This window comes from Uncinocarpus reesii, genomic scaffold (assembly GCF_000003515.1).
Source record: "Uncinocarpus reesii 1704 scaffold_1 genomic scaffold, whole genome shotgun sequence".
Taxonomy (NCBI): domain Eukaryota; kingdom Fungi; phylum Ascomycota; class Eurotiomycetes; order Onygenales; family Onygenaceae; genus Uncinocarpus; species Uncinocarpus reesii.
The window spans coordinates 4,799,322-4,812,444 of NW_003052500.1; the positions used below are offsets into that span (position 1 = coordinate 4,799,322).

The 13,123-nt window shown below is 51.3% G+C and overlaps 4 protein-coding genes across 4 annotated transcripts; 1 reads left to right on the plus strand and 3 right to left on the minus strand.

Moving 5' to 3' along the window:
- Nucleotides 1–6,513: 6,513 nt before the first annotated feature.
- UREG_01844 (60S ribosomal protein L30-2) lies at nt 6,514–7,173 on the minus strand (the record flags this gene model as incomplete). The annotated part of the gene is made up of 5 exons (XM_002542282.1): nt 6,514–6,561; nt 6,642–6,689; nt 6,835–6,882; nt 6,958–7,064; nt 7,125–7,173. 5 exons carry the CDS (start codon nt 7,171–7,173, stop codon nt 6,514–6,516), a joined length of 300 nt encoding a protein of 99 aa, XP_002542328.1.
- A 544-nt stretch (nt 7,174–7,717) lies between these two features.
- UREG_01845 (uncharacterized protein) lies at nt 7,718–8,665 on the minus strand (the record flags this gene model as incomplete). The annotated part of the gene is made up of 1 exon (XM_002542283.1): nt 7,718–8,665. One exon carries the CDS (start codon nt 8,663–8,665, stop codon nt 7,718–7,720), a length of 948 nt encoding a protein of 315 aa, XP_002542329.1.
- A 431-nt stretch (nt 8,666–9,096) lies between these two features.
- UREG_01846 (uncharacterized protein) lies at nt 9,097–10,773 on the plus strand (the record flags this gene model as incomplete). The annotated part of the gene is made up of 4 exons (XM_002542284.1): nt 9,097–9,132; nt 9,192–9,279; nt 9,338–10,078; nt 10,139–10,773. The coding sequence occupies 4 exons, from the start codon at nt 9,097–9,099 to the stop codon at nt 10,771–10,773; spliced, it is 1,500 nt and encodes a 499-aa protein (XP_002542330.1).
- A 284-nt stretch (nt 10,774–11,057) lies between these two features.
- UREG_01847 (uncharacterized protein) lies at nt 11,058–12,641 on the minus strand (the record flags this gene model as incomplete). The annotated part of the gene is made up of 1 exon (XM_002542285.1): nt 11,058–12,641. One exon carries the CDS (start codon nt 12,639–12,641, stop codon nt 11,058–11,060), a length of 1,584 nt encoding a protein of 527 aa, XP_002542331.1.
- Nucleotides 12,642–13,123: the final 482 nt, after the last annotated feature.

Below are 13,123 nucleotides of genomic sequence, written 5' to 3' on the forward strand. Positions count from 1 at the left end.
ACTAGCGCATGACTTGATCCCAACTTCATCACCAGAGAATAATGGATTTTCCACATCGTCCCATTCGCCGAGAACATAAAATACGGGAAGCGCTGCAAAATGGTAGCCTCACAGCAATCAAATCGAGCGGGAGCCAATATCTCGTTCACGTGATGCTTGCATCATGCATGGATGAATCACTGCAGGGAATCAATCTTGATTTTGGAGTTGGAGAGTCGAGCGCTTTCCCCCCGCTCTTTTGATTGCACGGTTCGCCGATGTCGCGAGGGAATCGGTCGAACAACTAGCGGTGAGCGTATGGTAACTAAACGCGCAGTAGCAGGAGGCATGAGGTGTGAGCGGCGACGGATGGCCAGTCCAAGGGCCTCTTGTCTTTCGGGAGAGTTGCCTTTGCCCAAAAAGAAAAAAACAATAATGATAATTGAGATTTCCTTCAAACGGCGGTTAAATTCCATCATCGGTTGGAAAATGATGTGGGATCGACAGTGACCAAATGGTCGCAGCGCGCTTAACGCTAAGCCTGACCGCGGTGGAGACCTGCTCCGTGTGCTTCGTGTTGGTGTGAATATAATGTATTCATAATAATACACGCTCTGTACTCCGTACACATGTTTTTTTCCATCCTCGGGACGGTCGTCCAAGCCAAAGGGGAGGGGGTCAATGGTCGAAAGTGCTCTTCCCGCAGCTGACGTGCGCACTTCCGTCAGCTCATTTATTGATCATTCCCGTTTCCAAGCAAGCTGTGTTCAGATGACATGGAGAGATGGGTTATATGTGGGCCACTGGAGGAAAACCGGGATTTTGGTTGCGGAACCTGAACCATTGACATCTGAAACCAATGATCTCTTTTAGCGTTTCCCGTCGTGCGGTGTTGGCCACAGGGACAGCTGTCGGAAACACATTCTTGCGGCAGTCCATGATCTGGTGGATGTTGACGTGCTCCGAGATCGAGATGGGCTTTGTCACTTCGATGGGAAAAATGTGTGGCGCCAAGAGGAGAGGAATTCAATCCGCGATCAAAAGCATTTCACTATTCTGCATTCCCGAGAATCGTTGCCGGACCCCCCACAAACTCAGCCGCGCAGGGAACGGGGACCTCGCGAGCGCGCCATTCCGCCGTCTCGAGAACAGATTGTTACCTATATTCCCTCAGGCCCATGACCACCTGCATGACGCCAGATCGTTGAATGCGGGGGAGGCCCGCGATTGATTAGATCGCTCTTCCCGGTCGATGTCATCCTGCGGCGCCTTGCCCGAACCGGTTAAGCAGACGCGTCAGCTCATCTGAAACTGGCCTTCCTATTCGTGCACCCCACCCGCTGCCCACTCTCCGAGCAGCCAGTCAGAGCGCCCGCTGCGCTTTGCTGACATCCCGCGCGGCGGTTGCGGGGTGGGGTCTGAAGGGGGGAGCCAACCGCCCCTGAGGAAACTGCAGTATTATTTCATCATCTGGTGGAAGTGATCATTAGTCTGGCGTGCCTTGTTTACGGCATTCGAGTGCGCTTTTTGGTCGAGTTTGGGCTGTGCTTGCCCCCTCCGGCCCTCTTGCAACCTTATGCGCTCAGTGGCGGCTGTCGTGCTGAACACGTCATTGACATAATATCCACAGGGCTTCAAGATGGTCGAGCTTGGAAGTAGCCCTGTTATCAGAACCCGTTTGGCGTTGATGGGGAATTGGCTACGGACTTCGGGACATTGAGCGGAACTTTGATAGCTCGGTGATCCAATTCAAATCATCTCATGCCGAGACACGATGAAGAGAAAGCTCTGCACCAATCAACAAGACAGTGAGTTCACCGAGTAAGCTTCTGGTGGAGTTTCCTCCGTATTCAAGAGGACGGGGTTCACGGTGATCTGCCCAAAAAGCGCCACGATCGAAGATCACCAAATAGATCATGGAACAGCTCCCCCTCCGCCTTCAAAAGGAGTACTCGGTACTCTGTATACTCTGTACAGTTTTCGGTACAGTAAAGACGGTATCCTTCTGGAGCTCGCGACTCCTGCCTGACATCGTTGGCCAAGAGCACGAAATTCGTCCAGAAAAACAATTGGGAACCGCTCACTTTGTGCAGCAAACGCGTCGCTGATAAGCTCCCCTCCCCCACAATCATCGACACCGGAGAGTACCAGGTTTGAAGCTTGGGGTTGCCAGCTGCATGATAAGCAAATTGATATCGGCAGATCGTCACCGACCCTGTCGAGCCGGACGACCTCCAGGCTCCCAGCCCACGTTCTTTCTTTTTGACTCTTCCCTGATCACCAGATCGCCTGCTTGACTGTTTCTTCAGGACACAAAAGAGTTCAAAACAAGGCAGGGATTCTGTTTAGATGAAACAGAACACAGAGGAAAACACCCTGGGGGGATGATAGGAGCATGTCCTTGCTGGATCTGATGGAGTTACAAGGCCTGTATTTTTGGTTTCTTTACAGCGCAGGTATTACCATTATGCGCTAGCAACAAAGCTTACCTGGCTTACAGCCGGTTTTGAACACCGTGCAACCCATTACATGGCCGATACGAGTCTGTCCTGTAACTTGATGCGCAAGGGGGGTGGAGCCACCATCAACCTTAACTGCCAGCATTGAAACTCTGCTCACCAGAAACATTTGTTTTAAGCTCATCAGGAACCAGAGCCAAGCGTTGCAAAGGGGAGGCCGAGTCGGCTTGATCATGACGAAAAGAAACAACCCAAAAGGCACTCCAGGACCAAAAGGTCTTTCGCTTGGGACAAACGTCGTTGGGCCCGCGGTGCCTACTCTGAAGAAACCACAACAGTTGCTCAATCTTCGTTGAATCAGAAGGCTCCAAACAAGTCACACTGTTTTCCTCTTTGAGAACATGCTTGGCTTTCCGTGCCCCGAATATTATGCCTTAGGGCTTACCCTCTATTGGACGCTAATTAGACGCTCAGACTAACCTCAGATCAGAGCCGGTTTTGTGGATTCTTGACGTTGAAAAACGCTGTTTTAGTACGTTGGGTCTTTTCCACTTCCAGCCTGGTGGTTGCCCTTCGAGCCTCTGATATGGAAAAGGGAGAGTTCAAGCATCCATGTTTACGTACACATACGCGAGGGTTGTTATACACATCCAGGGAAGCTGTTCCGTGTTGAAAATGGACGTTGCTTGATCGCAGAAAGCAAAACAGTAGCCAAACCTTCCCATGGAAAAGGGCAGAAACAGCATCTTGCGGGCTGAGTTCCAACGGGCCCAATGATGAGAAAGAATGATCACGAAAGCCAAGACCGCATCTCCACCAAAGAGCCCCCTCGACGCGCAATGCCTTTCAGCAGAATAGTCATCAATGGAGTCATGAACCTTTGATTCGCAGTGGAAAACTCGAGATGAGGAAACGCAGGATCCCAAATGGCCAATTTCCCAAGGGCCCCAATCTTCGATTGTTTCGAGCACCCATGTCCGTTTCTCGGCTTGAGCACAAAACAGCCGAAACCCAAGATAGCACAAGCAGAGGGTAGGCGGCAATAGCATCAAATAGTCGAGCTTCCTTGCGCTCAAACGCTCTCAAGCTGAAACACGCTGGCCGCAACCGCGACCCACATGCCGTTTGGATTCCATACACTCCTGACGTCATTATCGCGATGGCCCCCCCTTTTTCCCTCCCTCCCATCTTCTGGAATCGACAAAAAGCTTCGAGAAAAGGCAGGAAGAACATTCTCTTAATCTATCTGAGAAACCGTTGATCCTCGGGGTATGTTTGATCCCGCGATGGGCACCGCTGAGGCTCTGAACTGATCGCGTTGCGCGTCAACTCGCCCTCTTCGTCTGCCTGTTTGTTTCCAAAGAAAAAAAAAACATCTCGCACCGAGGGACGAGCACTTGTCCACCCCTTGCATTCACGTGCATGGCAGAGCTCGTCCTACTTCCTGTTCATTCGAGTTGTCGCCTTTTTTTTGCTTTTGGACCTTCCAATCCTTCAAACCTCCTCAATTTTGTTTGGCTGGTGTTTGGAGGCAAATGCATGCTGGTGAAAAGCACACTGCCCATTTTGTGCAACCTGACCTAACCAACGAAATGCCGCGAAAAGGGCAAGAGTTCAAACAAGAAATGTCGGAATGGCAGCAGGCATTGTACCTTTTATTCAATTGGACCGTCCTGCTGTGTGAGCGTTTTGGCTGGCCTCGGTTGAAACGCATTGAATGTTCCATTTGCTGTCCTCAAATTTTTTTAGAATGTTTTGAGCTGACAATATACCCCTATCTCGATCACAGGCAATTCGCCGCACACAGCCTAGATTATGGTCCGATACAAAAGAGAACACTAACGAGCATGATAACGTTACTCAGTGAAGTCAGGAAATGCTTGTCTTTCACCACGTTTGCACATGGAGAGCCAATCTCAACGGAGTCGCCCGGGCCAACTACAAGCCTGAGCCACCAAAAGACCGTGCCCACGCGTCCAAGACTTGGAAACCCAACTGCAGAACAAAGTCGCGTTGTCCGTCTGCTAGCATGCTGCAAATCACAAACAAAATAATACACCCTTTTTCCAAAGTACCGAGAAATGAAGCCAACGCTAATACCCGCCGTTGTCGACCTTCATAGGGCACTGACCAGTGACCAAAAACGGCCTGCCGTAACTCCGAAATACCGAAAAGCAGCGGGAGATCCTCTCGTTCTAGGCCTTGTTACACAGGGCTTGCTTGCATGGACCGGGCTTACTCAGTGCAATGCTTGTTTCCTTCTTTCCAAAGGTATCTTATACCAGCACCCAACTTGATGTGAGAGTGATGATTATTGTACAGCGGAGGGGGAACTACGTTTCTTTGGAACCGTGAAGACGGAGCAGGAGCAGACACTTTTTCTGTCCGCTATAGAAAAATACTACGTATAGAATACTAAGTACTAGTGCCACTCTGGGGGGCGCATTTGCCAAAGGACAGTTGTGTTGGTTGATGGGACGTACCCATCAGCCGCACAAGAACAATGTACTCCATATCTCGATGCATTTCCATTCAGTCAGCGGCTGGGTCGATGGGTGCTTCTCGTTTTCTTTCCTGTGGATTTACTAAACTCTTATTCGGTGGTTTGGTCAGTGGGCTGGAAAAGCGAATCTCTCAGCTGCAAGAAGCTGAAAACGTGAGCCTTAACCTAGTTAGTCACAGTTACTGGGTGCTTCTATTTTCGTCCTGCGCACTGCATGCCATGTTCAGCACAAGCAGCTGCAGACGAGTGATCGAATCCATGAGATTCACTCTTCCAGGAAACAATGCTTTGACACCCCAGAATTCGGATAACAAGCAAGGTCCTCTGGTCCCTTTCCCAGTATCCAGAAAACTGGAAGCCTATTTTTGCATTCTTGGAACGCCTTCGCGCGCGTTCTTTGTTGGGCCAGTTCCTCCAACCTTGGGGGTCGAGCCAACATGCCACCCCGCCATCCAAGCAAATCATCCTGCAGCATTTTGCACACACCAGAGCTGCATCCCAGCGCTCAGGCATCAGCTTGGCCCATAGACCTAATGTTGTGTCACCAAATGGCGCATCAGCAGGACCAGAGTTTTAATTTTTGTTTTTTTTACGCCAAGGTGAGGAAGAATTGTGACAGGTCATGCTTGTTGGGAATTCAAGTCCGGACCACGAGAGAAGATTCGGGATCCAACAGCAAAGGCTCTTTGTTTGGAGCAGTAACTAATACTTTCCTCTCTTGCGGTTGGCCATATGCTCTCTACTCCGTATTCCTCTCCTTATGGATGATATTGTTCCAAAAGTTAGGATTTTCAGGGTCTTTTGCAAAAACGCTAATCGCCAAACGGTCCTAGCCGCCCCTCGGTGACTGATTGAAGGGACGCCGGGTTTGTCCTCAAGCTGAAAATTAAAATGGGTATCGATTCCCAGATCATCCGGTATTTTGAGGCGGGCTACGGACCCATGAATCTCGTCAGGAAGATACAGGACATTCCTAGACCTGGATACAGGTACAGGATAGAAAGTCACTGATTGTATAATAGGCACGCCGCATGATTATGCTCGAGTTCTTCCAATAGTAAATTCCTCGAGTGCTGGAAGATACTGTCTTCGACCGTAAAACTACAAGTCAAGAGCAAGACGCAGATGATCACAATCAGAATTCGGATACTTTAACAGCTCTGCATGACTGTTCACAAGGGCCAAGAAAAACCTGGCTTGTAAATGAATTGGGATCCAGACAGGAGCGCGCGCATACGTGACACGCGGATTGATATACGAGTTCTTTGGGGGGCCGTTTGATCACTGACGGGCTGTCTACAAACACAATTGCTGTAGAATATGTAGCTTTCCTTTTCTATTGCTGAGATGAAAGTTTGCTACCGAAACTAACACAGCTCTTGATTGCACACCGCGCGTCCGCCAACGGTCCCAGGTTGCCTGCTGATAAGAATCCGCAGAAAACGGTACGAAACCTTCCAAAGAAGGTACTGCAATTTTCCCGTAATGTGGAAATCCCAGGTCAACTAGACCCTGCGACCATCGCGGCGATCTTCCCGTAACTTTTCATATGACAGTATTCATTTACATAATTTAGGCCTCACGGCTCAAGATATCACTGTCTCCGGCTTCAAGGATGGTCTGTAGGGTGGAATGATATTAGTACGATGAATCATGTTCGCAAACACAAGCGTGTTGCAGAAACAGCCTTGGAGACTCACCAAGACAGAGCAACGATAGAGTTTACCACAAGCGGTGCCGAGTTCAATCTATATCAAATCCGTTAATTCGACTTTATGCTCTCCAGCATCCTCATGAGAAGATGCCTTCGTTGAGCGACTTCGCTCTCCGAAGTCACTTCACGCAACTTCTTCTCTGAGCAATGAATGAATGGGCGATCGTGGGACAACTCACGTTGTTTCCGCCAAAGTGGTGGACTGGGCACTTGGCAAGCATGGCCATCTATTATCATTTAATATGTTAGCTCGGGTTCAATCTCAAAGACGCCATGCAATGGAGAAGCGCAGAGAGACGTACATATTCGAGCTCGGACTTGCGGAGGGGAGGGCAGTTGGCAGCGATAAGGATCAGCTTGGCCTTGCCGGAGCGGAGGGTCTTCAAAGTGCTCTTTGTTCCGAGAGTGACTGCAAAAACGGCATGTTAACGAATTGCGCTTTCGGATGACAAGGAGCAGAAAAGCCGACCTTTGCCGGATTTCATGACAAGAGCCAGACGGGAGGCGAGCCTGAACATTTCGCTGATTAGCATTCACTGTTAGATTGTCTATCGATTGCTCCGGTACATACGTATCGCCGGTCTTCTTAGCCTTGGCCATTTTTGATGGAGTAGCTTGTTGTTTGAAGTTGTCGAAGAAAAGCTAACTGGGCGAGAAGACGAGGTTTGCGAGCGTCGTTCGGTCGAAAAGAAGAGCCGTCTTGCAAAAATTAGATGTTCGGTTGAAGCATCGCGATCCTTAGCGAGTGTGGGTTGCTGAGTCAGAAGTTAGTCACACCCGATCACTTGGCGACATCGACATCGACATCAACATCGTTGTTCACTTAAGGCCTTTTCTGGGTACCCAAGGCTATAATTCCTCGTCTGTGCATATTCAAATACTCGTTGGACGCGGCTTCTAACAGCATTCCAAACTTGATCCTAAAAGGTCGGCCGCCCAAAAAGTACCGCCGTGCATCAAACCAAGACACAGCTACTATGGTCAGAAACCATACAAACAGGATGACTGAAATACCGATGAGACTACAAAACCTTCCAAAATGGTTTCATTGGACGGCATGCCCTAGGACTGGGGTCCAGTGATGCTAAATCTATGCTTATTCTCATCAAACCAAGCGGCATCGTGTGCCAGAACCACCTCTACATCGCCCATTTCCTGGAGCTTTCTCACCCGTCTAATATGCGCTTCTGCTGCAGCCTTATCTGCATGGGCGCATTTCGGACGACCAGTGTGAGGATCGGGATATACCGCAAAGCGGCGGGTTCCATTCAAAAGGCGAACATCGTGGGCGGTGTCGCCAGCGAGATACATCCATTTGCTTGGCTGCACGCGAACCAGCAAATTGATATGCCCGACCAGATGACCCGGGGCATCCACTATAAAGACAGATCCATCACCAAAATAATCCCTGGCGGCAGAGAATGGGCCCAGAGGTCCCCAGTACCGATCGGCTCCGTCTGCGACTGAAGACGGGGTGGGCAATTCGACCACCCGATCGCGTGGGAGCAATCTAGAATCAAAATGCGAGTGAGGATCATCAGGATACGTGGTCGGGCCATGCAGCAGTTTGCCCGCGCCGGGGCCCACCACGAATTTCGTCTTGGGCCCGAAATGTGATGGGTCACCAATATGGTCGTAGTGAAGGTGGGAGAATATCACAACGTCAACGTCGGCGGCTGGGTCGACACCCGCTTTCTCGAGACTATCAGATACGTCTTCCTTAACAACGACGGGTACGACACTTTGTAATCGCTCGTAAACGCCGGGGGGATAGTTTTGGATGTCTCTTCGTAGACCAAGGTCGAAAATTATCTTGGAGTTTGTGGGCGCGTGCGTTATTAACCAGGACATGGACGGGCATATTAGTGTCTCCTCAGCGCTGGCTCCCTCAACGAAGAGATTCCCAGGTAGGTGCAGATAGCCACCAGAGAGTAGGGAAAGTTGAACAACTGGTTGATTTTCTGCCGGAGCTGGTAAGGAATTCTCATGGGTATCTTGCGAGTCCGCCATGGTTGCCAGTCTTGCTCTTTTCGTAAGGTAACGGTAGGAGATTGCAAGTCCGGGGAATGGACGAAGACATAATCAGGAACGCAGCTCTTTCAAAAAATCTCCCTTGATCCCATAACGTCCGCCCGTAGCTGCAGGATCGATTCCTCCGTTCTTCGGATCTCGATGTTGACGGAACATCAGTCTCCGCCAGACTTCCGTTCCACAATTCGGACCGAAACCACGGCAGTCGGAAGTTTACTTCCATCCGGACATCTTGAGGTCCCACGCGGGTCCAATTTCATCGAGAAAGACATCGTGGGGTGCGGGGAGGGCAGAGGAAAGCTGAGTTGAAATTTCAGCAAGTTGCCTAGATATATGATCTTGCGCAGATACAGTATCAGGTAGATATTCAGTCCGTGTTGACCAAGTCTCCCACGCTTTGAAATCCCGCCATGGCTGACCACCTGCTGAAAAGGCTTCCCTATACCGTGAGTCCATCGCTGCTGAACTTCCTCAAAGCCAAGGACTTACTCTTGTTCTGTAATAGTTCAAGGACCCTTCTCTCATCGACACCCGCGCCTTCATCGGAGGAAAATGGGTTGAAGCCGCCAGTGGAAAGACATTCTCAGTATTTGGTCAGTACTCATCGGAGGAGGCTGTGTCAAGTACCCATGCTAACAAAGCCCGTTACAGACCCAGAAGACAACCAGCAAGTTTGCAGAGTTGCCGACCTAGGGGTTGACGATGTGCGCACTGCGATCAATGCTGCGTCCGAAGCCTTTAAAACCTTCAAAAACTCCCCGCACCGCGAGCGAAGATGGCTTATGAGGCGATGGGCGGATCTAATTAAGGAAAACAAAGACGACCTGGCTGCTATCTGCACCTTGGAGCTGGGTAAACCGTTCACGGAATCCTTGGTCACTGTCAAGTACGGGACAGACTTTTTGGATTGGTTTGAAGGCGAAATCGAGCGAGTGTATGGAGAGACCATCCCTGCTGCAAGGGGGAATAACCGCATCTTCACCGTCAAACAGCCGCAAGGTGTCGTTGCCGCCATCACACCATGGAACTCTCCAATTGCGATGGTGACTAGGAAGGTTGGCGCCGCTATTGCCGCAGGTAACACGGTGGTTTGCAAGCCGGCTCCCGAGACGCCTCTTTGCGCGATTGCCGTTGCGAAACTGTTTGAACGCGCAGGTGGACCGCCAGGCGTTTTGAATATTATCACCAACAGTTCTGAGACCACTCCAGCCGTTGGAGCAGAACTTTGTGCTAACAGACTCATCCGTCACCTTAGCTTTACGGGCTCGACTGCTGTTGGCAGATATCTGCATACCGAGTGCTCCAAGACATTCAAGAAGACAAGCATGGAGCTCGGAGGAAACGCTCCTTTTATTGTATTTGAGGATGCAAATATTGATAAAGCCGTCGACGGTAAGCACGAGGATCACGGAAGGGGAAACCAACGTATAGTGGCTGACAAGTGTATTGTAGGATTGATATCTTCTAAATTCCGCTCATCTGGTCAAACTTGCGTCTGCGCAAATAGGATCTTCGTCCATTCATCAATTATCTCGCAATTCGCTTCCCGTCTTCAGACCCGACTTGGGGAAACATTCACCTACGGCTCCGTTTGGGATCGCAAAGTCAACTTTGGTCCGCTGTATTCGCCAAAGGCTCTGGAGAAGCTCAGCCGCCAAACCAAAGACGCACTGGAACGCGGTGGCAAGCTGGTCGGCGACGACGCTGCAAAACTCCAGGCCCAATACGGACCAAACTTTTACCCACCAACCATCGTCACAAACGCCAATAAGGATATGTTATTCATGAAGGAGGAGACATTTGGCCCGCTTGCGTTCTTGGTCCCTTTTGAAACTGAGGAAGAAGTCATCGCCTTGGCGAACGATGTCGATGCGGGTCTCGCTTCGTACTTTTACACCGAGGATATCAGCAGGATGTACCGCGTCAGCGAGGCTTTGGAGTCCGGCATGGTAGGATGTAGAGTAGGCTTGATCAGCGCGTGTGAGCAGCCATTTGGTGGAGTTAAAGATAGTGGCATGGGGAGAGAGGGCGGAAAGGGTGCGCTGGACGAATACTTGAATATCAAAAGTGTGACTGTTGGCGTTTGATATTTAGACGTCTTTGCCATTGATACATAGTTATATATGATTCTCGTGGCTGGAGCATATTAATACAAGTTTCCCCAGTTTGATCATTGATGAGGCTAAGAATAGTCTACCTGCTCGAGAAACACCATTCTTAGCATGCTAATGATTTTTGTTGCCAAGGTGGTGATATGTGTAACTATAAAAGGGGAGTAACTGATTCAAGGCTAATTTAGATTAGAGTGTTTCTATGTACTGCTATGAGAATCTATCTACAGTAGGAAAACAAGCAAACCGCACATTCACCATTATAGCCTTGCTCGAGTCGCCATACTCTCCTCCGCAACACTAGCACTAGCAGCAGCGGCTCCAGCTCTGCGACCAAACACCGCACCGGCAGTCAATCCGCTACCACCAGGATAGTTGCCATAGAACAATCCACCCAGCATCTCTCCAACGCAGTACAAGCCAGGAACTTCCTCATTGGACGCCGAGGAGATCACGGCGGCTGTCTGTGGGTTGACTTGTAATCCACCGAAAGTAAAAGTAATACCGCACGAGACCTTGACGGCGAGGAAAGGTCCCTGATCCAGGGGGAGGGCCCAGTTTGTCTTCGCAAGAACGAGCCCACCAGCTTGCGACTGGGTAGACAGTCCGTCTTTGATGGCCGGATTCCACTTCCCGCCAGGGTTCTGCTTTCTAGAGCGATAAACAGCCTCGTTGTAGTCCCTGATGGTCTTGATGAATTTCTCCTTGCTGTGTAGCCCGCGCCGGGCGCAATTCTCCGCGAGCTCCTCGATCGTGGAACCGGCGATGTGCTCGACGATTTCCGGCCGGTATTCCTCCGACCGCAGCCAGGGGATGGTCTGCTGGTCCCAGATCTGGAAAGCCACATGGTCCGGCTGGGCGAGGATGGCTCTGCCGAATTTGGCATAGGTGTAGTTGCGCAGATCGACGCCTTCGTCGACGAAGCGGTGGCCTTCGGAGTTGATCATGAGGCCGAGGGGATAGCCGGATTTGGTAAATTGGTTTGAGATTTCGCGATCGCCGGTGTTGGCGGGAGCGTTGGCGTCCCAGGCAACGGAGTGGCAGCCGGACCAGTTCCCAGCTTGTTTGGCGGAGACGTCGCGAATGGCGGTTTCTAGGCAGTCACCGACGTTGAAAGGCGTGCCGCGCACGAGGGCCATGTCCCATCCGGGGCCGAGATACTGAGCTCTCATTCGAGGATTGGCCTCAAATCCGCCTGCGGCCATGATTACGGCCTTGGTCTTGACGATGCGCTCCTGGCCCTTGTATTCGACGCGGGCTCCAATGACGGCTCCGGTGCTGGGATCCTTGATCAGGCCCTTTAGAGGAGTTGAGTAGAGAACGGTGACGCCGAGACGGCGAGCGGCCGTCAGATGGTCTTGGATAAGGCCCTTGCCGCCGTCTTCGGTCTTTAGCGACATTCCTCCCCAGAACTTGTACCGGCCATCTACCTTGTAGGCCTGGCGATTGTAAGACAATTGGAATCTCACACCGTGGCGTGCAAGCCACTTGACGGTGGCATTCGAGTCTTGGACGAGGATCTTGCTGAGTTCGGGGTCTGTCCGGTTTGCTGTCATCCGGAGGAGGTCGTGGGTGAAGTCCTTGGGAGCATAGGGCTCCATATCAATCATCTGAGCGGTTTCCCTGTCGACATTGTTCACGATCGGAAGAAGATCACTGACGCCGCCGTGCACGGTACGGAATGCGCCTGCGGTGAAGAATGTATTGCCTCCAGCCCATTCCTCCGGGGACTTTTCGATCAAGACAACATGCCTGGCGCCACATTCTGCTGCTGAGATGGCAGCGGAAAACCCAGCGTTGCCGCTACCAGCGACCAGCACGTCGCATTCCAAAGGGAGGGCCATAGTCATCGAATAGTCAAGGTCAAAGTGCTTGTCAAGGGGGACGTTGTCAAGAGACAAACATTCGGCTATTTGAAGGAGGACGGAACCCGCTATGTGTTTCCAGCCGAGTCGATGTCCGGAATGCTCTCTTGAAGCCGCCAGAAGATCAGATCATACACCGCTCGCCGTTGCGAGGAGGGCGGAACTGGGTACGGAATCCGGCTTCCACCTGGATGCTCGTTCACCAGGCCAGCAGAGAGGGACGAGGGCGCATTTGGTCCGTCTGGCTGAGCGAGAAACGGCCTTGGGGGATCCAGAGCGTCCTCTCTCGGAAGCGCTCGCACATCGCATCCTGTCCGTTGCGCAGTGGCTCTGGTGAGGCCGTCCGTCTATGTCGTGGAGCCCGCGGAGGATTGCGCTCCGTCAACTCAAGCCAGATCGCCAAGGTGGCCATCCACTTTGCTTCCGCGATGCGCCTCGGGAAGAGCCAGGCGCTGAGCTGA